This window comes from Mus caroli, unplaced genomic scaffold (assembly GCF_978045245.1).
Source record: "Mus caroli unplaced genomic scaffold, Mus_caroli_1 scaffold_11, whole genome shotgun sequence".
NCBI lineage: Eukaryota > Metazoa > Chordata > Mammalia > Rodentia > Muridae > Mus > Mus caroli.
The window spans coordinates 119,364,426-119,386,665 of record NW_028227266.1 but is presented as its reverse complement, the minus strand read 5'-3'; the positions used below and the strand labels follow the sequence as shown (position 1 = coordinate 119,386,665).

General features: G+C 49.0%; 1 protein-coding gene across 2 annotated transcripts in view; it reads right to left on the bottom strand.

Annotated features, from left to right (window-relative positions):
- Positions 1-22,240, bottom strand: part of Myrip (myosin VIIA and Rab interacting protein) — a 169,351-nt gene that overhangs the window by 32,386 nt on the left and 114,725 nt on the right. For both annotated transcript variants that reach the window (XM_021172036.3, XM_029482017.2), the window contains 6 exons: positions 20,663-20,760; positions 20,399-20,479; positions 18,197-18,343; positions 15,198-15,351; positions 9,424-10,049; positions 300-539 (listed from right to left, as the gene is read on the bottom strand). In XM_021172036.3, coding sequence (XP_021027695.1) covers positions 300-539; positions 9,424-10,049; positions 15,198-15,351; positions 18,197-18,343; positions 20,399-20,479; positions 20,663-20,760 — 1,346 coding nt within the window. The remainder of the gene's footprint in view (positions 1-299; positions 540-9,423; positions 10,050-15,197; positions 15,352-18,196; positions 18,344-20,398; positions 20,480-20,662; positions 20,761-22,240) is intronic.

Below are 22,240 nucleotides of genomic sequence, written 5' to 3'. Positions count from 1 at the left end.
TGCATAATCCCAACCCGTGAGCAAAAGGGGAGGAGTCGGATAACAATGTGGGAAACAGGGAAGGTCGGGGAATGGAAGACTCAGAGACGAGGGACCACAGGAGACATGATAGACAATGTCTAAGACAGTGGGGTCCCTTCCTTGATTGTCCCTGGCAATGACTGAGAAAATTCTCTTTTCTCCCAAGCACATTGAGGGGAAAGCCTTCTGGGGCCAGGGCATGTCTGTACCCCACTCCACCCCATCCCCCACTGCAGCTGCTGTGGGCATCACCACTGCAGGTGTCTCCTGGCCCTTACCTTCTTCAGCTCCTCCTGGACACCCTGGTTGTTCTCCTCAGAAGAAAGACTTCCCTTCTGGTTCGTAGGTTCCGCCTTGGACTCGGACTCCTGGTCCTCCCCAGAAGAAGTCTCCTTTTCGCTCATTTTCATGGCTAACTCATACAGTCTATTTCTCAGCTTCTCCTCTACTGAGTCTGTGCTGGACCGGGAATTCTGAGTCTCGTTGCTGATGTCAGTCTCTGACACGTTGTCTGACACCTGTAGGGAGCCAGAACCAGGAGATAAGAACCTCTATCTCGAGAATAAAGGAATCTTGCTGCAGCTGTCCCCAGGAGCGCCCAGGTAAGGAAGCCCAGGGCAACAGCAAGTCTTTCCTGACTCAATTTCTACTTTACCTTGGATGTCCTTGGATGTCTTTAATGCGTTCAGCACTTGGCTAAAGAGCTTAGGTGGATGAGCCTTAGGCTTAGAGTAGTGTTTGAATTGTGGTTTTGTGTATGTGGGTGGGTGGTGCGTGAACCATGGAGACCAGAGGGCAACCTTGGCTAATCCTCCACAGTGTCTTAGTCAGTGATCTATTGCTGTGAAGAGACACTGTGACCTCAGCAACTCTCACGAAGAAGGCATTGAACTGGGGCTTTCTTAAAGTTTCAGAGGCTTAATCTATATATCATCGTGGCAGGAAGGCAGCAGCATGCAGGCAGGTGCTGGAGAAGTAACTGAGAACTAAATCCTGATCCACAGGGTAGGGGAGGGGAAGGGTAGAGGGGGAGGGGGAGGGGGAGTGAGAGAGGCAGAGAGAGAGAGAAGAATGAACGAGAGTGATAAAGCCCACCCCTAGTGACATACTTCCTCCAACAAGGTTGCACTGACTTCAACAGGCCACACCTCCTAATCCTTCTAATCTTTTAAAACAGTGCCACTCCCTGCTGACTCCGCATTCAAATCTATTAGCCCATGGGAGCTGTTCTTATTCAAACCACCACATTTAGTCACAATCCTCCTTGTTTGCTTGCCTTTGAGACAGGAGCCAGGAGCCCCACATGCCTGAATACTTTATTCCCTTCCCTGAGACTGGGGGGGCTTCTGCTCTGAGATTCGGAATTCCTGTGTACCTCTGCCCTGGGTTGTCTGATTGCCTCCCTGGATCCATTTCTTACTTGCATGGAGCCCATTAAGTTTAGGCAAGCCTCAGGAATCTAAAAGTCTGTTTCTCCAGCACCAGGATTCCAGGATGCACTATAACACCTGCTTGCATCTATGTATGTATGTATGTATGTATGTATGTATCTGTCTGTCTATCTATCTATCTATCTATCTATCTATCTATCTATCTATCTATCTATAATCCTGGGGTTAAACTCATATCCTTGCACTGTAAAACAAGCATTTTACCTGCTGATCTATCTCCCCAGCCCCAAATTCATTCTTCTTCATCCTCAAATTACTTGTATTCCCACACACACAGCCCAGGCCGGGCTCACCAATCTGGCCCTCCCACCAGCAGCCTGCTAACAGAGGAATCTAAAACCTCCCTCATGGATCCAAGGTGCCTCCAGGCACATAGCGAATGGTACATGAGGGAAGCCATGAAGGGGTCCTACACATCTCATAGAGAGACAGAGAAGGCATCCCTGTGGAAGTGGTGCTTGAGCTGGGACTTCAAGGGCTGCAGTCACCAGGCTCAAAGGAAAAAGGCAAGATCAGCATTCCAGAACTAATGGCTCCAAGTGCATGGGTAAGCCATACTGTGTGATACCCTAACAGCCATCAGACAATATCCACACCTCCTGATCCTGCCCTAGTGGGTGATTACGTACTAAGCTCCTTCTGTGAAGGTTGGGAACCCCAGGAGGCTGTGGTGGTTGTTAGGGTCTCAAAAGAATCCACCCTTACTCCCCTGCTTTCTGGCTGAGACCAAGCCCAGTATCAAGAAGACCCATGGCACAAGAAGGTCTAAGAAGAGGGTGATTCAGCGGGGACGCTTACTGTGCAGACATGTTCTCTGCCATCTTCTTGTTCTGAAAGGCAAGTATGGCGAATCTTACGCCTGCGTTACCAGGACCCATTACCCATTTTCTGAGTCACTCCAGCTCATTTGTCTCTTCTCATTACTAGATTTTATTTTATGTTTCTATGAACAATATAGTAAATAAAGGAATATTTATCAGCTATTAAATATACAAAGATAGTAGCTGTTCATATGGCAAGGTCTTTTTTTTACATGTATGTATATTTTGTGTGTATGTGTAGGCATGTGGACATTTACATGCCTCAGCACAGATGTGGAGATCAGAGGACCCCTGAGGCTGTCAGTTTCCTCCTTGGACATGTAGATCCTGGGGATCCAACTCAGGCCATCAGGCTTGGTGGCAAGCCCCTTTATCTGCTGAGCCATCACGCAGAGCCAACATTCTTAACACATTTTTAGAGAATAATTAGAACTTACAATATCTCATAGAACCAAATTTACCCCCAAGAAAACATCTCTACTAATGAGTATAACCAAAAATAAACCATTGCAGAAAGCTAAAATAGCAGCTGTCTGTAACCCTCAAGTTCCCATTACCGCAAATGTACCAGCCAGCTCCCATGTTAAAGTGGTGTTTGGCTAACAGCCCTCCCGACCTTGCCAAATCTTCTTCCAAAACTGTGTAGGCAGACTGACAAAAGGATGGCACTCTACTGCCAAAGAGCAACAGAAATCAGCTTGTTGCCAGTAAAAGGAGAAATTTTCCATTAAAAAAAAAAAAAAGACCCATAGAAATAGGCAGGAAAAAGAACTGGTGGATCCAGCCAGTCTTTAAGTATATAATTCCCTTTAAGTATATAATTTTTGGTCTTCTTCTCTGCAGTACTCTATAAATGTCATATAAATGGACACCACAAAACAAAATAAACAGCAACCAAATAAGCAGAACACATAGCTGAGTCTTGTACTTTGTCATCTGAGAATAAGCCTTACTTTGAATTCCCCAACATGCTACATAGAAATTAATTGTATGTCTAAGTTGTGTCTATGTGCGGGTATATGCATGTGAGTGCAGTGCCTGAGGAGGCCAGAAGAGGGCATCAGATTCAGTGGAGCTGGAGTTATAGGCAGTGGTGTGCGGATAGCTGGGTAGTGGGAACCGAACTCATCCTGTGTGAGAGCAGTAACTGCTGAGCCCTCTCCAGACCTGTGTCAAACCATTCAGCTGACGCTGAACTGGGCAAGCTAGAATGCCAATGGAATTCAGTTCTTACAGACAGGAGTCATGATCTAAAAAAATTAAATATAACAAATGTTAAGCCAACTCAAAATTAAGAAATATATCAATGTGATTAACAACATCAATAAATTTTAGAAGAAAAACTGACCAGTCATGGGGCTCACACTTAGAATCACAGGCTGAAGCTGAGAGACTGTTGTAAATTGAGGTCAGCCTGGGCCACTTAGTGAGTTCTGGGCTATCTAGGCTACACAGTGAGAAGACCCTGCCTTAAAAAATCAAATCAAACCAAAACTCCATTCCTGATTTTCATCATTTGGGGCTAGGAAAGGCTTCTTAGTTTTGATAAGAGCTGCTCAACTGGAAGCAAGCAGCAGACCTGACTGTGAACCACTGGAGTGGGGTCACCAAGGAAGAAAGGTCCCACCCACTGCTGTGATTTCACACTGAGCACACACTGTGGCCACTGCAGGAAGACAGGAGAAAGGAATGATTGTAAGGGTGGAAGGGGAAAGACCAAAGTGTTGCGGGGCTGAGCCAGCCTTTGCAATTCCAGCTGTTCATGAGGCTGAGGCTAAGGTGGACAGTGAACTCAAGGCCAACTGGGCAAGTTGAAGAGATTCCGCCTCCAAAGTAAAGAAGGTCCGCAGAGGAAGAGGAGGAGGAGGGAGACTGGAGGAGGACGGGGATAGCTCTGTGGCAGAGCACTTGCTAGTGTGCATGAGTTCATTATTTGTAGATAATTAGAATAGCTAAGAACACCACATGAGAGACTAGCAGAGTTAACAAAAGAGCCATTAGAGTGCTAAGTTATTACAGAATAAAAAAAAGTTAGTGCTGTTCTATAGGCACTGATAGAAACATGTGACAGATGAAGAAACTCTCCCTTACAGCATCATTAAAATGTAAATTAAAAATTACTTAACAGGAAAAGCATGAGGGGGTCTGAAGAAAAGTCTAAAAACTTTACAAGTGCTGGACAATCCTGGATGGAAAAGCTTGGCTTTACAAAGATATAAATTATTCCTAAGTATATGCATACATTCAGCACAACCCAATACAACTTGTGTGTTTTGCAAATTGAACAGATTTTAAGAGAGCAATTATATGAGTAAAGGTTTGAGAGATGCCAAGAGAGTTTTAGAAAATGATGTAAGCATCAACCAAAGTACCACGGGTGGGGAGAAGGGATGGGGGAGGGGAGGGGAGGTGAGGGGAGAAGAGATGGGGGAGGGGAGGGAAGGGGAGAAGGGATGGGGGAGGGGAGGGAAGGAGGGATGGGGAGGAGAGGGGAGAAGGGACAGGGGAGGGGAGAAGGGGTGGGGGACAGGAGGGGAGAAAGGATGGGGGAGGGGAGGGGAGAAGAAATGGGGAGGGGAGAAGGGATGGGGATGGAAGAAGGGATGGGGGAGGGGAGAATGGATGGGGAGGGGAGGGGAGAAGGGATGGGGAGGGGAGAAGGGATGAGGATGGAAGAAGGGATGAGGATGGAAGAAGGGATGGGGGAGGGGAGGGGAGAAGGGGTGAGGGACAGGAGGGGAGAAGGGATGGAAGAGGAGAGGCTTACCAGACAGCAACATGTACTGTGCAAAATTTATAATAAAAACAGTAATATCTGCACAGGAAGAGAACAATGAACAGACACATGGCAACAAAGTAAACTTCATGTGCAGAGAAGGCACCTGATGCCCACCTTGCAAGGTGATGGCGGTGACTTCGTAATGGTTTGGAAACAATAGATAACTCGGGGGAAACAAGCTAGCTTTTCCCTCACACCCAGACAAGCAGAGCCTAGGTGGGTCTGGATGGAAAACACAAACCTGCAAAGCATTGTGACAAAGGAAGAGTGCGCTTCGGAATCAAAGGCGTTGAATGACAAAATGATAAAGGAGACAATTACCAGGTCTCATGTCGCCCCAGCTGGCCTCGAACTCAACTCACTATGTATCTGACGATGACCTTGAACAGCTGGGCCTCCTGCCTCTACTTACCAAGTGCTGGGACTGCAGGCGTGTGCCACCATGCCTGGCTTATGGGATCGAGCCCCGTTCCTTAAGCAAGCCAGGCAAACACCCTGCCAACTGAAGTGTGTACCCACCCCCACCTAACCGTTGCTATTAAGAAAGAAGTTTGTATGTAAAATGTCCTTAAGCCAGGCCTGGTGGCACATGCCTTTAATCTCACGCCTTTAATCTCAGCATCTGGGAAGCGGAGGCAGAGGCAGGAGGATATCTGTGAGTTTGAAGCAAGCCTGGTCTACACAGCGAGTTCCAGGCAAGGCTGTATATTGAGTCCCTGTCTCAAAACATCAAAATGTAAGATAAATAGCCGAGAGAGGTGGCAGGTAAAACATACTATACTTTTCATAGGAGAAAAAAATGGGGACAGTTTTAAAACTAGGGAAGAAACAATCTCAGTGCAAACCATACAAATGTTAACTAACAAAGTTTTGTGTTTTGTTTTTTGTTTTTTTTCCCCCTCACACAGAATTGGCAGGAATTGAACAGACTGCCAATGTCCCTGTTGACAAGTGCGAAATGCACGCATACGCTGTCGCTGTCATGGCTGTGTAAATAGCTACGAGGTCTGAGAGCTCAATTTGACAGCCCTTTAAAGTTTGCACAGCGACACTCTGCGGGCCTGTCTGCAGCCTGGAAGCGTGGATAATGTCTTTGCACACCCATCACTGTGGGACAAGGATGAGCCAGCGGCACCCGAGTGGGGTTTGGAAAACCACTCAGTCCGCTGGAGTTCGTCACCATCACTGTAGCTTAGAATTGTCTGTGACTGGCAGGAGGCGTTGACACAAGACAGCATCTGAGGACTGCAGGTGTCCAGTGATTAAGATTGCTTCCTGTTCTCGAAGAGGATGTGAATCTGGTTCCCAATACCCACGTCTGGCCACTATGCTCATGTGAACAAACCCACACTCACATATATGATAATTAAGAAAATAATCTTTCCAAAAGGCTTTTAATGTGTTTATTGCTGTTTTAAATGTGTGTGTGTGTGTGTGTGTGTGTGTGTCTCCCATTGGCCTGGAGTTTGCTAGCAGGCAAGTGAGCCCAGTGATCTGTCTCTGCCTCATTAACGCAGGGATTACAAACCTGCACCACCCACCACGCCTGCGTTTTTTACACATGTTCCGGGATGAGACTCGGGTGCAAGGCAAGCACTTTACCCACTCGGCTATCTCCCCAGACCCCAGTTTTAACTTTTCTACAGATGGTGCATTCTTCCTGGCCTGCACTCTGGGGGAGCTGATGCCCTGTTCTTGGAACACTCTCTTCCTGAAAGCTTTTGCACTTGGAATGCCCAGATGGGTGTGGGCCAACCTCTCTGCATCACTTATGGTTGAGAGTTAGAGAGAAGTGGAAGATGGACAGACAGCATGATGCCAGACACGGACAGACTTGCTGAGTTACAGTCTTAAGTCTACTGTGTGTATATGAGCACACAAAGACGGCTGTACTCGATAGTTTTATGTATGTCCATGTGACACAGCAAGTCATCTGAAAATGGGAACCTCGATTGAGAAAATACCTCCATGACATGGGGCTGCGGGCAGGCCTGTAAGGTGTTTTCGTAATTAGTGATTGATGGGGAAGGGCCCAGCCCACTGTGGGTGGGGCCATCCCTGGGCTGGTGATCCTGGGTTCTGTAAGAAAGCAGGCTGAGCAAGCCAGGTGAGCAAGCCAGTAAGCAGCACCCCTCCACTGCTTCCCACCAGTTCTTACTTCCAGGTTCCTGCCCTGTCTGAGTTCCTGTCTTGACTTCTTTCCATGATGAATAGGGACGTGGAAGTGTAAGCCGATAAGCCCTTTCCTCCTCAGTTTTCTTTTGGCCGTGGTGTTTCATCATGGCAACAGAAACCCAAACTAAGAAAATGGCCTCACACAAAATACACCTTTAGTCACTTGGTGGGGGAGGGGGCATAGCAATGAGTTAATTTGTCCATTTTTATTTTATTTTAAATTATTTGTGACTCTTTGTCTGTATGTGCACTACGTATGTGCCCGTGCCCTCAGTGCAGAGAAAGAGGGCGTCAGATCAGATCTTTTGGAACTGGAGTTACAAGCGCCTGTGTGCTGCCTGTAACTGCTGAGACATCTCTTCAGCCATGTCTGTCTTCTGGGATGGGGATGTGTGTGGTTTCTTATTAGGTAGTTTAGGCTAGACCAGAACTCGCTATGTAGTCCAGGTTAGCCTCTGATACATTATCCTATGCCTCTGGAATCAGTGACATGTGCTACCTCACCTGGCAGTAAACGCCACTGGGATGCTTTAATATCTGTATATTATAGTTTTGTATATATATTATGACACAATATTTATACAGATATAAATATTTAATATTTGTATATTATAGTATGTCATTTGCTTTGTCTTATGTTTATTTATATTTTTTCTGAAGTAACAGTTTAAATATGAAATTTTTATTTCATTTCAACCTGGGGTGTCTTGTTTTCAGGAGGAGGCAGAAGTGAGAACTGCCCTATGAAAGGAAACTGAAGGTCTGAACACCCGGACAGTGTAGCAGCATCACCACCTAGTGGCGATGAGAGGGTACTGCTACTCGCTCAAGTCCTTCCAGAGGAGGAGAGAAAGGAGGGTAAAAGGCGCCTTCTAGCTGGCCTCTGGCTCCTCCCTACCTGGTGTTGTCATGGTCACCAGGCCAGAACATTGCTTTTATTTTGACAACTTGACACGGGCTAGAGTCATCTGGGAAGAGCAAATCTCACTTGAGAAAATCCCTCTCTAGGTTGCCCTGTGCATCATTTGGGTAAATGATTGATGTGGGAGGGCCTGGATCACTGTGCCACTCCGGGGTCAGTGGTCCTAGGTTGTATAAGAAAGCAGGGTGAGGGCTGGTGAGATGGCTCAGCGGGTAAGAGCACTGACTGCTCTTCCGAAGGTCCTGAGTTCAAATCCCAGCAACCACATGGTGGCTCACAACCATCTGTAATGAGATCTGATGCCCTCTTCTGGTGCTGTCTGAAGACAGCTACAGTGTACTTACATATAATAAATAAATGAATCTTTAAAAAAAAAAAAAGAAGAAAGAAAGCAGGGTGAGCAAGCCATGAGGAGCAAGCCAGTGATGGCCTCTGCATCAGCTCCTGCCTCCAGGTTCCTTCCATCTGAGCTCCCCGGGCTATGGCTTTCCTCATTGACAACGCACGACCTGAGAGTTGTAAGCAGACACAAGTCTTCCTTAGAGATGGTTGTGTGTGTGAAGGTATATGTGTGTGTGATGAAAATATAGATACCAGAGATTAACCTCAGATGTTGTTCCTCAGGTGGCATCCACCCTTTTTTTTTTTTTTCTTTTTTTTTTTTTTTTAGATAAGAGCTCTCTCACTGGCCTGGGGCTCACTGAGTAGGTAAGGCTGGCCATGTGGTGACTGTGAGGAGTCTGTCTCTGTCTTCCCAGCACTGGAATAGCAAGTGTGTGCCACCATGCTTGGCTTTTTCTGTAGGTGGTGACTGAACTCAGGTCTTCAAGCTCACACAGTGAACCCTTTTCCAACAGAGCCCTCTCTCCAGCCCTGCCTCCCCCTGCCCCTGCTCTCTACCGTGCTCCTTTTCTCTGCATTCTGTCCACCATGAACTGAAGAAGCCCCCTACCACCTGTCCCTGCCATTGATGTTCTGGTCAAGCTCAAGAGACACAGCACCCACATGGAAGCCTCCAGAGAGGCGAGCCCAAGTGACAACTCAGGGTGCGCTTGTTCACAATGACAAGAAAGTAAGGCAAGGACACAGAGCCACTGAGGGTTGATGTTACCTGGCTCCGGTTTCTCAGCTGCTTGGCTGCAAGACCAATAGAATCTTAGACAGCAGAGCCCAAACCCAGGCTCTCTAGGGTACTATGCGCAGAGAAGGGTCATCCTACTTTCAAAATATGTGTGTGCTTGCGGGTTTCTTTACCTGAGCCGTGTGCGGTGCCCGTGGATGGGCGCCAGGTGAAGGCAGACCCCTGTTTGACTCCTCGGGGCCCACCCGGGCCCTTCTCCACCTCCTGGCCCGGCGCTCTGCAGTGCGGAGGGTCTCCTCTGGATCACTACTGTCGGAAGTCTCTCCACCGGCTGCCTGAGGGTTGAAATTGACGTCCAGTTCTCCCTGGAGGGGCATCTTCTCCACTGCGGGGTTCTTGGGGGCCTTCCTCTGCAGCCAGGACAGCTTAGCCCGGCAGCCAGCTTCCCGAGATGAGCTGGTGGAAGATGTCTCTGAATCTGAGCACATGGCCTCAGGGTTTGAGGGAGAGGTGGCTAAGGGACCTTGGCCAGAACTCTGGGCCTGTGTAGGCTGAGGCTGGGGTTGCTTGAGCCTGCCCTGGGATGGTGGGCACAGCTTACTCAAGGCTTCGCTGTAATCAAAGTCTTCCTCGCTGTCGGAACCGATCTCATCATAGGCAGATGTCACACTGGATGCCACCTCCAGGGCCTGAAAGGTCCCACTCTTCGGTTTGGTCAGTAGGCGGGTTGGGGGCTGTCTATTACCGTCCTTCAAGGTCATCCAGTTCCCATCGGGGCTCTGCAAAAGTGGGGCCAGATCTGTGGGGTAGAGGTGAGAAAGACACCAGAAGGGTCCATTATTACTGTAGGAGCAAGTTGGGGGGGGTACACGTCATCTCCTACAAGGTTCCTGTGAGATTGTGAGGCGACCACCTTAGGGAGACCAGGAGTGTACACCCAACTCTCATGTTAAGAGTACCCAGCTATACACGGGTATCATCAATATCAATTTCTCTCATCCAAGACTCAAGGGACATCATGGAAGAGGGGACAGGAAAGCTGCAAGAGATGGAGGATGGGGCAGAGAGCCGTTAATGAGAGCTGATTTCTGGGCGGGGCACAGCTGTTGCCCACATCAGCTTACAGTGGCCATGGCTCCCTGCCTGACACTGTCACAGTATCAAGTCTGTGAAATTTCCAGTACAGATAGGAGAGGGGCTCACAGGGTCCCACCCCTAGCAGGGAGCTATTGGCAGTTGACAGTGGCTGAGCAAGGCAGTCACTGTCTTTGGAGCTGTGGAGCCTGGTAGGTTGCTGACACTCCAGTAGGTAACTGAACTCAGGATGATGACAATGACGATGATGATGATGACGATGGTCTGACATGAAATTGGAGGAAAATGGGTTGAGGGGCGCTGAGGGTGGATAGAATCAAAATACATGCATGAAAAATTTAAAGAGTAAAAATATTATTGAAACAAAGAATCCTCAAGGATCCCTGGGGGCCTCGCAGACTGAGTGAGACTGGAGGCATAGCCCCTTTCCCGCCTCCTGAGAGAGCTGCCCCATACTGTTCTAAGGCTGGCGGAAGGGGAGGGAGAGCTACAGCAGCCAGGCTAAGGTCTTGTTCTTTGGCAGCGGCCATCTGTTTATACGTTTAGGTCCTCAGTTTCCCCTCAGCGATGAGGGATAATTCTACCTCCTTCCTATCCTTCCCCAAGGACGTTCATGGATGTTATTCCTATAGCCCCATAAGATGGGCATAGAAGTCTGTTATTTATGTAACCCGTGGTGCACACTTGTTCTGGACTTGAAGCTGAACATGATGGGCAGCTTGTGGCTCTCTCTCTCTCTCTCTCTCTCTCTCTCTCTCTCTCTCTCTCTCTCCCTCTCCCTCTCCCTCTCCCTCTCCCTCTCCCTCTCCCTCTCCCTCTCCCTCTCTCTCTCTCTCTCTCTCTCTCTCTCTCTCTCTCTCATATGTATGCATCCTTTCTCCAACTCCAAGACCACTAGAAAGCGAAGTGCAAGGAAGGCTAGAGGCCCTCTGAGCTGGTTCCTATGGTCCTCATTACTCTCGACTGGATTCAAGTCACCCAGGATGACTGAGGGCTGGGCCAGGGCTTTACCCACAAGCAGGGAGCATCAGGAAAAATGCTTACTGCCTGTATACACTGAAGTCCCTATGGGAGGTATTATCTCCTCAGGCATAGTTTCTGGACCAGGGGCCTACAGGTCTACAGCTTTGTCCAAGACTTTGAGACAGGAGCCTGCTCCACACTTAAGTGATACAGGCCTGCTGCTGCTCCATGGAATGCTGGTCTCCACAGGGTGTTGTCCTTGCCTGCTCCTTACCGAACTCCAGCCTGGAGGATTGCAGGTACTGGTGGAACGTGGGTTTGAAATCCAGTGACCCAGTTCCACAGCAACTGCCTACTGTGATCCGTCATGGCAGAACACTGAGTTCTCTTTCTTTGGAGAGACAGCGACTAGGGCTTTCTTACACCACAAGGACACTAGATATCCCCCATAGGAAAATGTGAATGGGGGTCTCCTGGGAACCCTAGCCCTGGTGCCTGGCGCTCATTCCACCACTCCTTACTCTAGAGTTCATTTCTGCCACACCCTGTGCTGAAGCCCACTAACTCCTTAGACCTCTCGCCTCCAAGCTTTTCTCCCTAGGATCTGGGCTCACATCTGACCCTCCTGGCTGGCTCTCCATCATCTTCCTTATGCTCTGGCTGACCATGCACATGGCTCTGCAGCCTCTGGATGACAGAGTGAGGCAGGACCCAGATCCCAACCACCTGTTCATCTAAGAACCAAAGTAGCTTCCTCTGCCCTGGGGACAGGTTTCACAGTGGAGAGAAGAGCATTCTCAAGGCCTGGGTATGAAGCCTGGAAGCCATGCGGCAGCACAGGATTCTCAGATCCCCACTCTGCTCAGTGGTGAAAAGAGCAGTTAACACCTCCCCGAGATGTCATGAGGATGACAGCAGGAAGTGCTTATACGGGGTGATACCATGCTTTTCCAGAGCAGATAAGTAAGTGTGTAAGTATGTGTGAGTGTGTATGTCTATGTGTTATGTGCACACATATGTGTACATGTGTGCATGTGAGTGTGTGCATGTGCATGTACATATGTGTATATGCATGCATGTGTGCACATATGTGTGCATGTGAGTATACATGTGTGCATGTTCATGTACATATGTGCATGCATATGCATGTGTGTGCATGTGAGTGTGTATGTGAATGTGCATGTGTGTGTGTGTGCATGTAAGTGTGAGTGTATGTATATATGAGTTGTGTATGTGCATGTTTGTGTGTGCATGTGAGTATATGTGTGTATGTGTGTGTGTGTGTACGCGTGCTTGTGTGTGTATATGTGTGTGTGTGCCCTGCAGTTGGTGTCAGGATCCTAAGTCACTCTTTCTTTTATTCTTTGAAGCAGGGTCTCTCAGTCACTGATATGCTAGTCTCACTAGCCAGTCTGTTCTGGGGACTCCAACTCTACCTCCTGAGGCTGGAATTACAGGCAGCTGCCATGTCCACTTGGCATTTATCAGAGCTCAGGGGATCTGAACTCTGGTCTTTAGGTTTGTACAGCAAGTGCTCTAACCACTGAGCAATCTCCCAGCTGTCCAGCTTAGTTTTCAAGACAGGATCTCCCACTGAAGCTGGGTCTCACGGATTCAGCTCAGCTGGCTGATCAGAAACCCCAGGGTTCCTCCTGTCACCTTAAATGTGCATTTATTAGTATTTTTTTACTAATGCATATGTGTGTGTGCTTGTTTAAGTTTATTTACACCAAGTATGCAGGAGCCTCTGGAGGTCAGAGGGTGTCAGATCTATTGGAGCTGGAGTTACATGCAGTTGTGAGTCACCCGATGTGCATGCTGGGAACAAAAACCGGACTCTGCAGGAGCAGGCAGCACTGAGCTGTCTCTCCAACCCTATGCCTATTTTTTTTTTTTAAAATGTAGGATATGAGGAATTGAACTCAGGACCCCATGCTCGCACAACAAACATCTTACCACCAGAGCCACTCCAAGGCCAAAGCGGACTCATAGTAGCTCCTTTCCTCACAGCCATTTGTGAACAGAGCTGCTGTACTGAAATGGCAAATTCAAGAGTAGGCTTGGAACTGAAGAGATGGCTTAGTGGTTAAGAGCTCTGGCTACTTTTCTAGAGGACCCAGGTTCAATTCCTGGTGCCACTATTGTGTCTTATATTAGCCTGTGGCTCCATTTCCAGGGGGATCAGATGTCCCTTACTGGCATCCATGTCTACTGCATGCATGGGCACACACACACACAAAACACCAAAATAATAAATAATGTTAGAAAAAGATTCTGAGCCGGGCGTGGTGGCGCACGCCTTTAATCCCAGCACTTGGGAGGCAGAGGCAGGAGGATTTCTGAGTTCGAGGCCAGCCTGGTCTACAGAGTGAGTTCTAGGACAGCCAGGGCTACACAGAGAAACCCTGTCTCGAAAAACCAAAAAAAAAAAAAAAAAAAAAAAAGAAAAGAAAAGAAAAGAAAAAGAAAAAGAAAAAGAAAAAGAAAAAGAAAAAGAAAAAGAAAAAGAAAAAGATTCTGCTTAACCCTGGTTATCAGCAGAAGGTCTTAGGTCAAATAGAAACCCAGCCTGTTTCCTGTGACTGCGAAGCTTCCCGTAGCCAAAGAGAGGGAGGCAGAGGAGGAGCCTTTGCAGACACACCTCCACCTCCAGGGTGGGTCAGGAAGTACGGCGCTGTGCTCTCTAGTATACCATGGACGGAGGAATGGGACTCAACTGCTAAGACCCAGAGACAGAGAGGAGAGGGAGATGAAGAGGAGAGAAGAAATAGGAGACAGAGAGAAGAGAAAGGAGAGGGAAGAGAGAGGAGGGAGAGGAGGGAAGAGAAAAAAGAGGTAGGGAAGTGAGGAAAGTGGGAGAAGCGGGGACGTGAGAAGAGAGGCAAAGTGATGTTCTAGGTATCTGGATGGTGAATCTAGGGGTAAAAGACACTTAACAGAAACCCTGAAACCACACGGACAGAGCACTGTCATTGTTGAGTGTTGTAGCTGCAGTCTTCACCCATCAGGCACTAGTGGGTTAACAGGAAAGTGACCCCTCACAGACAGTCTTTAGATGGACGGGTAGTTGACACTTCTGGCTCTTTGCACAGGGTGGATTTTGCTCATAGACTGCTGGTTAGTTATAGAAAGGAAATAGCAGTTACTCTGCAAACATTTCTTTCTAGGGTGGCCACTTTGCGGTTAAGTATGTTAGCTATTCAGGGAAGGGATCCGGCTCTGGCCTACAACAGTTTGTGAATACCGCTAACAGCTGCTACGCACAACAACACACGGGTCCATGTTCTGCTGTACATATGTGTTCACTAGGTGAGGAACAGACCCCCCAGTGTGTGGAGCTTCATGGCCCCTGGATTCTGTTTTCATGGTCACAGCCATGGCATGAGAGCTTAGAAACGTGGCTGAGCTAATTTCATTATGTGAGACTAAGTGAGATGCTGATGTGAGTTCTAGCTCCTAAGGGAGAGGCAGAACATTCTAGAGTAAGCAGGAAGAGCACAGGCACCACTGAACCACAATGCCATCTAAGATGTACTGAGATAGACAACTAACTGCCTGTCAGAGAGCTTTTCACACACACATACACACACACACACACACACACACACACACACACACACACACATCACTTATGGGAAGAGAAGCTGAACGGCCATGCGGTAAATAGCTAGCAAGACCCCAAACAGCACCTGTGAAACCCACTTGGAGCCAGGGCGTGGCGTGCATACCTATAATCTCAGCTTTTAGAAGCGGAGGCAGGAGAATCAAGTATTCAAGGCCATCCTTGGCTATACAGGGAGTTGGGGGCCAGTTTGGGCTCCAAGAGGTATTGTATCAAAATAAAACAAGACACAGAGACAAACACCACCACCACCAAGAAAAGCATTACTTCTTCCGTCCAGTCCATCCATGCTCCTCCAGCTGGGCAGAGCAGCCTCCTCCAGCAGACGCTGGGAGCGGTCCTTGGGTGGCCTTGGTGCAGCCTCTGCTGAACTAGACTTCAGAGCATCTTCCGTAGTGAAGGAGAACGCAGACTGAGACCGCTGTGGAAAAAGGGAGGTGTGAGCCTTAAGCATAGCCCCAGGCTGAGTGTCAGCAGCTCAGGAGTAAACAAGCAGAGGCCACTTCACAGTGAGGCTGTTTTCCTCAGCCAGGCTCAGGAGCTGCAGGCTGGCACAGGAAGTGTTTGTTTTGAACACTGCTAGGCTTAGGAGGGAAAGGACATTTCATTTAGCCACAGGAAAGCACCCACGAGAACAGGTAAGAGGATCCTTGAGCACAGCCCTCCCTGCCTGGCAGCTGTATCACCCACTCCACCACAGGAGGGGGAGCCAAGGAGACGTGGAGTCTCTCTCAGAGATGTATAAGCAAGTGTGGCATGATCTGAAGCGGAACTCAGGAGTGATCGTCCCGGGGCTGGAATTCCTCCACAGCCTTGGCCCATAATCTGGAAGCTTCCTCTTGCTGTGTGCTTATGGTACACTTCAGAGTGCGTGACAGTTGGGGAGAAGGCTCAGTCAGAGAAGCGCTTGCTTTGTAAGCATGAAAACCCGTGTCAGACCCCCAGACCCACATAAAAGCCAGGTGTGGCCAAGTGAGGTGGTGTGCATCTTTGATTCTAGCACCGGGAGGCAGAGATATGCAGGTCCCTGGGGCTTGCTGGCCAGCAAGTTAGCTCACCTGGTGAGCAGCAGGCTAGTAATGGAATCTGTCTCAAAAACACAATGTGGACAACTCCTGAGGCATGACACCCAAGACAGTCCTTTGCACACAACCTGCACACGCTCATGCATCTAAACACACACTCACATGCATGTACACAATCACATGCATGCACATGCTCACATGCATACACATGCTCACATGCATGCACATGTTCACATGCATGTACACAATCACATGCATGTACACGCTCACATGCATTATACGCTTTTATGCATGTACACACTCACATGCATGTACACACTCACCTGCATGTACACACTCTCATGCATGTACACACTCACGAGTGTTTGGAACAGAACAGACAGCAAAACTCGGCAAGGTGTGTGGAGTGACAGCTTGGCTGTCCATGGCTGGGTTTTGGGAAGGGGTGCTGTTCTCAGTGACCTTGGCCTCAAGGGACTCTTAGCCTGGGAAAAGGCTCCACACCTAGCATGCTCAGGAGCAATCAGCTTTGGTGGCCACGGCTTACTGCTGGGAATGTGGTACAAGCTAGAGTGGGCTTAGAGTCACAGAAAATCGCTAATACTCCCCAGGAAAACCCGGAGGGCCATGTAAGAAGATGGGAGATGGGGTAACAGAAAAAGACATCTATCCTGCAGAAAGATCCCCCTTATAGAGAGTTAAACAGCCACACGTCATGGCATGGCTCCACTCTTCGTCACCAGGACACAGGAGCTGCCGTCTGTCTGGCTAGAATCTGGAACAGTTTTGATGATGTCACTCAACAACTTGGGGGTTGGGGGAGGGAAGAGGCAGTCAAGGAGTCATCTGTGATTTTGCTAAATCCTCAACAGCAAGGAAGGAGACCCAGTTGTTGCAATGAGAGCTGCTTCCAGCAGGTGGCACTGCAGCAATGTCTTTACTCAACCACCTTTGGGGTCTTGTGTGCTTACCAACAAGTGTTGGGGTTACTTCAGTATTCCACTTTTTCACTACTTTGACTCATTCTTTCCCACCCATGGCCTCTGCTTTTCTTTTTTCAGTTTTTACCTATACAAGCATCGGAGGGAGATGCAAGGGGGAGATCAGTTAGAGAGAGCTCAGAGGGCCAGGGAGGCCTGAGCCCACTGTTCATGGATGTTCATGCTAGTGAGACCTGGAAGGTCAGAGATTTGAAGGAGAATTGTCTCTTTACTCTGTGGGCAGTAGCTAATGAGGAGTCAAGTCAGCTCCTCCTGCATCGGGACCTTGGGGAATTTTAACTATTCAAAGGCTCCGTTTCCTCAGTGTAAGGGTCTCAGCTCTGCATGGTGTGAGCAAGCAGAGCCTCTGTGCACTGGGCAAGATTGCTCTTGCCTTGGAATGCAAAGACTTGAGTTTGATTCCCAGAACCCACACTTAAAAGCTGGACATAGCAGGGCACACTCATAATCCCAGCATTGGTAAGGTGGGAACAGAAGGGTCCCTGGGGGTTGGCAGCTCACTTTGCTGGATTGGTGAATTCTAGACCAGAGGGAGAAGGCCCCATCTCAGAAAATCAAGGTTGACTGTGCTTGACGCCTGAGGTTGACCTCTCGTCTCCACACACTCACATGCACACCTACACACAGATATAAACACATGTACCCAGCACACACATACACACACATTCACACCTGCACACAGGTACACACATACATGCATACCTTCATACAGGTATCCACACACTCACATGCACACCTACACACAGATATAAACACATGTACCCAACACACACATACACACACATTCACACCTGCACATAGGCATGCACACATTCACATCTGCACACAGGTACACACATACATGCATACCTTCATACAGGTATCCACACACTCACACAGATTCAAACACATGCACACCTGCACACAGGTACATACACATGCACACCTGCACACAGGTACACAGACATGCACACCTGTCTACACACACACACACATACCACACATACACACAGCCTATGGACATCTTCATTTTTCCTAAGTTGATCTCAATGCAAAATTCCCCAGCAACCTGCACTTTCTCTCAGCTTCTCACTCTCCTCTGTACCCCACCTGCTCCTCTTGCACACCCCAACTCTCCTCCAGGACCCAGAGAGCACACTCAACTGTACAAGACATAAAGGACCTCCCCTTTCTGTGGGAGAATGGCTCTGAGCCACAGGTGTGCAGAATCTGTGTGGGGCGGCAGTGCTGTGTGACTTACCCCGAAGGTGGCACGTGCTTTGTGTCGTCCTGGAGGGGCCGTGGTCCCCTCACCCCTGGCCTTCACACTGCCACTCTGGGGCCTTGGCCACTCTGGCTCCTCCTCCTCGGCTCGCAGCTCAGCTTTATCCTTCTGCTTTCTTATAATCTGGGGAAGCAGGGGGACATGCTCTGGAGGAATCGCCTTTGGAGTGTTTCCCCAGCCACCCGGAAGCTTAGTCGGCACCCAACGTTTCAGCTCTACCTTGTGTTGGACCGGCACCTAGTCTCAATGACCTGACAAATGCAGCCACCCTCCTCCATCTGCAGGGGACTGGCTCTGGGAATCAGCCTCCCTCACAGAAGTGCTTGCTGTGTCTGCACCCCAGAGCCCCTGTAAAAATCCCGGGCACAGTGGTTCGCGGTTATAATTCTAGCGATGGGCAGGCATGGGCAGGAGGATCCCTAAGGTTCACTGGCCAGCCAGCTTAGCCTAATCTGTGGGTTCCAGGTTGCAGTGAGAGACCAGATATCAAAAATCAAGATGGATGGAGTCTGAGGAATGATACCTGAGGTGGATTTAACATGGGGTGTTTGCTTAGAGGAATTTTGTGTCTCCTAGTCTGTGTCAGATCATCTTCAAATCACTTATGGTAACTGATGTGACACGTGTCATTAAAATAGCTGCTGGGCTTACTGTTTGGGGAACAGGTCTACATGTTAAGTTAAGTAAAGATGCAGCCATCACCATGTAACCATGTGGGTACACAGATGAGGTACCAGGAAGATGATGCTCAAATGACGGGTATAGGAAAGGACTCGGGCTTCGAGGATGGCGGAAGACCACAGTGGTTAAGCGTGAGTGCTTTTTTGTCATGTGGACTCAGCCCACTGTTTGGCACAGGAAGTTCAAGCTGTCCTTTGTGGAACTTTCTGGAAATCCTTTTCCCACATATGTTGGATCCTTGACTAAGGAGGCCGGATTGTGCAGCCCTCTGATATCCACAGCTTCTTAGACCCCATGCTGGGGACTAGGACGCCCTGTCCCTGCTATTCCTCCAGGTAATTCTGAGAAGTGCTCACTGCCATTCTCCCCACTTGACAGCTGAGAACACTGGTCCAGAGAGAGTCGTGTATCAACTAAAGTTGCATAGCACATAGGCCCTGGTGCCTCTGGGTGGCCTTGACTTGAGGGAGTATCTGGAAGCCTTGGGGAGTGGCAGATCCCCAGGTCCCTTTTGCCATCAGCTGTGCTGGTATGGCCATGTGCAATGAGTGGTCCTGTGGGAACAGATTCCTCAGAGACCCTACCTTCTACAGATGAGTCAGCTGAGAAAAAGGGCAAGCCACCAAGACAGAGTTCTTCAGTGAGTGCTTGCATGTTTGTGTGTGCATATGTGTGTGGAGCCCAGAAGTCAACCTTGGATGTCTTCCTCAGTCTTTCTCCACTTTCTTCAGACAAGGTCTCATATAGAGCCTGGATTTTGTCAATTTTGGGCTAGGCTGGCTGGCCAGTGAACCCCAGGGACCCACGCACAACCCCCTGGGATGGAAAGCAGAAGCCACTCAGCATGGACAGCAAACATTTTACCAAGCTGAGGGATCTCTCAACCCTCAGTGGGCTTTTAGACCACAGAGCCATGAGGAAAGGCATAGAAGAATGAAGGTGTCTGCCAAGGTGCAGGTGTGGGCCCAATCAAGGCACCACCCCCATTTCAGGGCTGGGTATGGCTGCATTTGCCTTTTGGCTTTTGGAATAGCTGGGGACAGTTGACAGACTGGATTCTCCTCCCTCCTGCAGGGTGGCCCGTGCTATATCCTTACACCCTATACTGGGCTCCTGGCCCTATCCATGTCAATTGACCCATGATTGGATGAGACATCTGGGCATCCTCAGGACTGAGGAGTGTCCTTGCTGTGTGAATGGGGCTTGGGTCGCTGTGACTGAAAACAAAGGCTGAAGTTTTTCAAGACACCTTCTTGACAGCCCTTCGTCAGGTGCCTCTATGGGTCATCATGTTCATGGGACATATACCCTCCCAAGCCTTCACCCTTGAGTCCTGCCAAGCCAGTGCATGTGAGGAGGGCAAGGGTGGCAGACAGAATGGAGCCCATGGCTTTACTTAGACCCCTTAACTCTTGTCATGGGGTCAGCAAATGGGCCCCTTCTATGTGTCTCCTCTCCAGCGCCCCAGAGGCCCTAGCTTGGTCTGAATCGCCCTACCCTCTGCAGGATGGTGCTGGCCAGCTCCTCAGTCAGCTCTTGCTTGTGGTCCCGCAGGTAGCTGGCCTCGTTCTGTTTGTCCTGTGGAAGGAAGAGAATTAGGGGGCGTGGAACTCATTGTCACAGCAGTCCTGGCAACAGTAAAGAGGGGTCACACACAGCTTTACTCAAGGTTGCAGTGACATGACCTCCGACCATTGGCACCCGCTCTCGATGGCCAGGTTCCCACCTTGTCACCTCCCACCACATAGAAGGAGGTCCTACCAGGCTGTCCCCATGGGATTCTGCTTTGGAAATGGCCTCCTCGATGGCCTCTTCTGCTACTCGTAGGGCCACAGCCAAGGTGTCCATCATGCTGTGTCCTAGGAAGGGACAGAACGCGCGACAGGTCACAACTGCCCCACACAGTATGTTTTTGCTTTCAACCCTTGGGGTTCTGGGACATGCTCCAGCTGCTCAGAAGAGGACATGAGCCCACTGTCCTACCGACCTCACTACTGCCTCCCACCATCCCTTGAATCCTACTCTGGTTCTCTGAGTGGCCCCCTCCCTGCCTTCCGGTCTCCCACTGAGTAACCAAGATGGTTCCAGGGGACCAGCAGACAATAATGTTTCTCTGTCCGAGTTCTTAGGCAGCATAGGTCCTATCTTGTACACTCTACCACTGTGATGACACGGACAGAAATGGTTAAATGTCCCTGAGACACTGGGCTGTGATCCTGGCTTAAAGCAAACACTGAGGCCATAAACGGGCATCCGTAACAAGTCTGAGTAAAAACATTCAGCTGGGAGTTCACACCAGTATCCACCATGGTACCCCAGTGCAGTGCCATGTGGTCACACTACACAGATGAGTTGTGAATCTCGGACTGGTTAGGTAACTTAACAAACAGCAGAGGGGAACTATTGGTGTTCAGTACTGCTGAGAAAATCCTCCAGTGACCTTTTAAACTGGACTGCACATTCACACTACTGCACTCTGCTTTTTATGTGGGTGAGGGAGACGGAGCTTGGAAACCCACACTTGTGCGGCGAGTTTTTGCCACCTGAGCCTGCATCAGCAATGTTAGTGGACGTGTTATTCTCTGTGGGATAGTCTCTTCTCCCCACCTCCATCTCTCCAGAGTCTGGCTGTATTGGCTATGCTGGCTTTGAACTCACAATCCTCCTGCTGCAGCCCTGGAGTAGCTGGGATCACAGAGCTGTACAGCAGTGCGCTCACTGACTGCCTCGGAGTCCATGCTACATCAGCCACAGGACCGCGGGTCTGAAAGGGATGGTGCTTGTGTCTCTCTAATTTTAATCTCCTGTTGCCATTTATAATCTAGCCTTGTGTGATTAGCATATGCCAGTCGCCTGGGAGCTGCTGAGAGTTATCTGTGAAATGAGACAAGGTATGAACGCATCTGCTCTTCATTAGTCACTAGCCAAGCTCGTTCGACTCCTGGAGACACTAATGTGGCCAGAACGGGGGATTTGGGAAATATAGTGAATTCTTTAAAACAAACACAGCTAAGGTCAAGGCAACTCAGGTAGAGGATGTGTGTCACAAGGTCTGGCTGACTGAACGTGTTTAATGTAAGCTTTAGTAAGAAGAGCCCATGAGGAGAACATGTAAAGTGTAAGTTGTCACCATATAGAGGGCTCCCTGGAGATGGCCGTTTCTCTCCCAACTGGCTTCTCTGATACTCATCAATATATTAAGATTATTCTATTTAAAATTATAATTTATGTTTATATGTGTGTATGTGTGTCTGTCTGTGTGTATATGTGTATGTGTGTATGTCTCTCTGTGTATATGTGTATCTGTACGTATATGTGTGTATGTATATGTGTTTATGT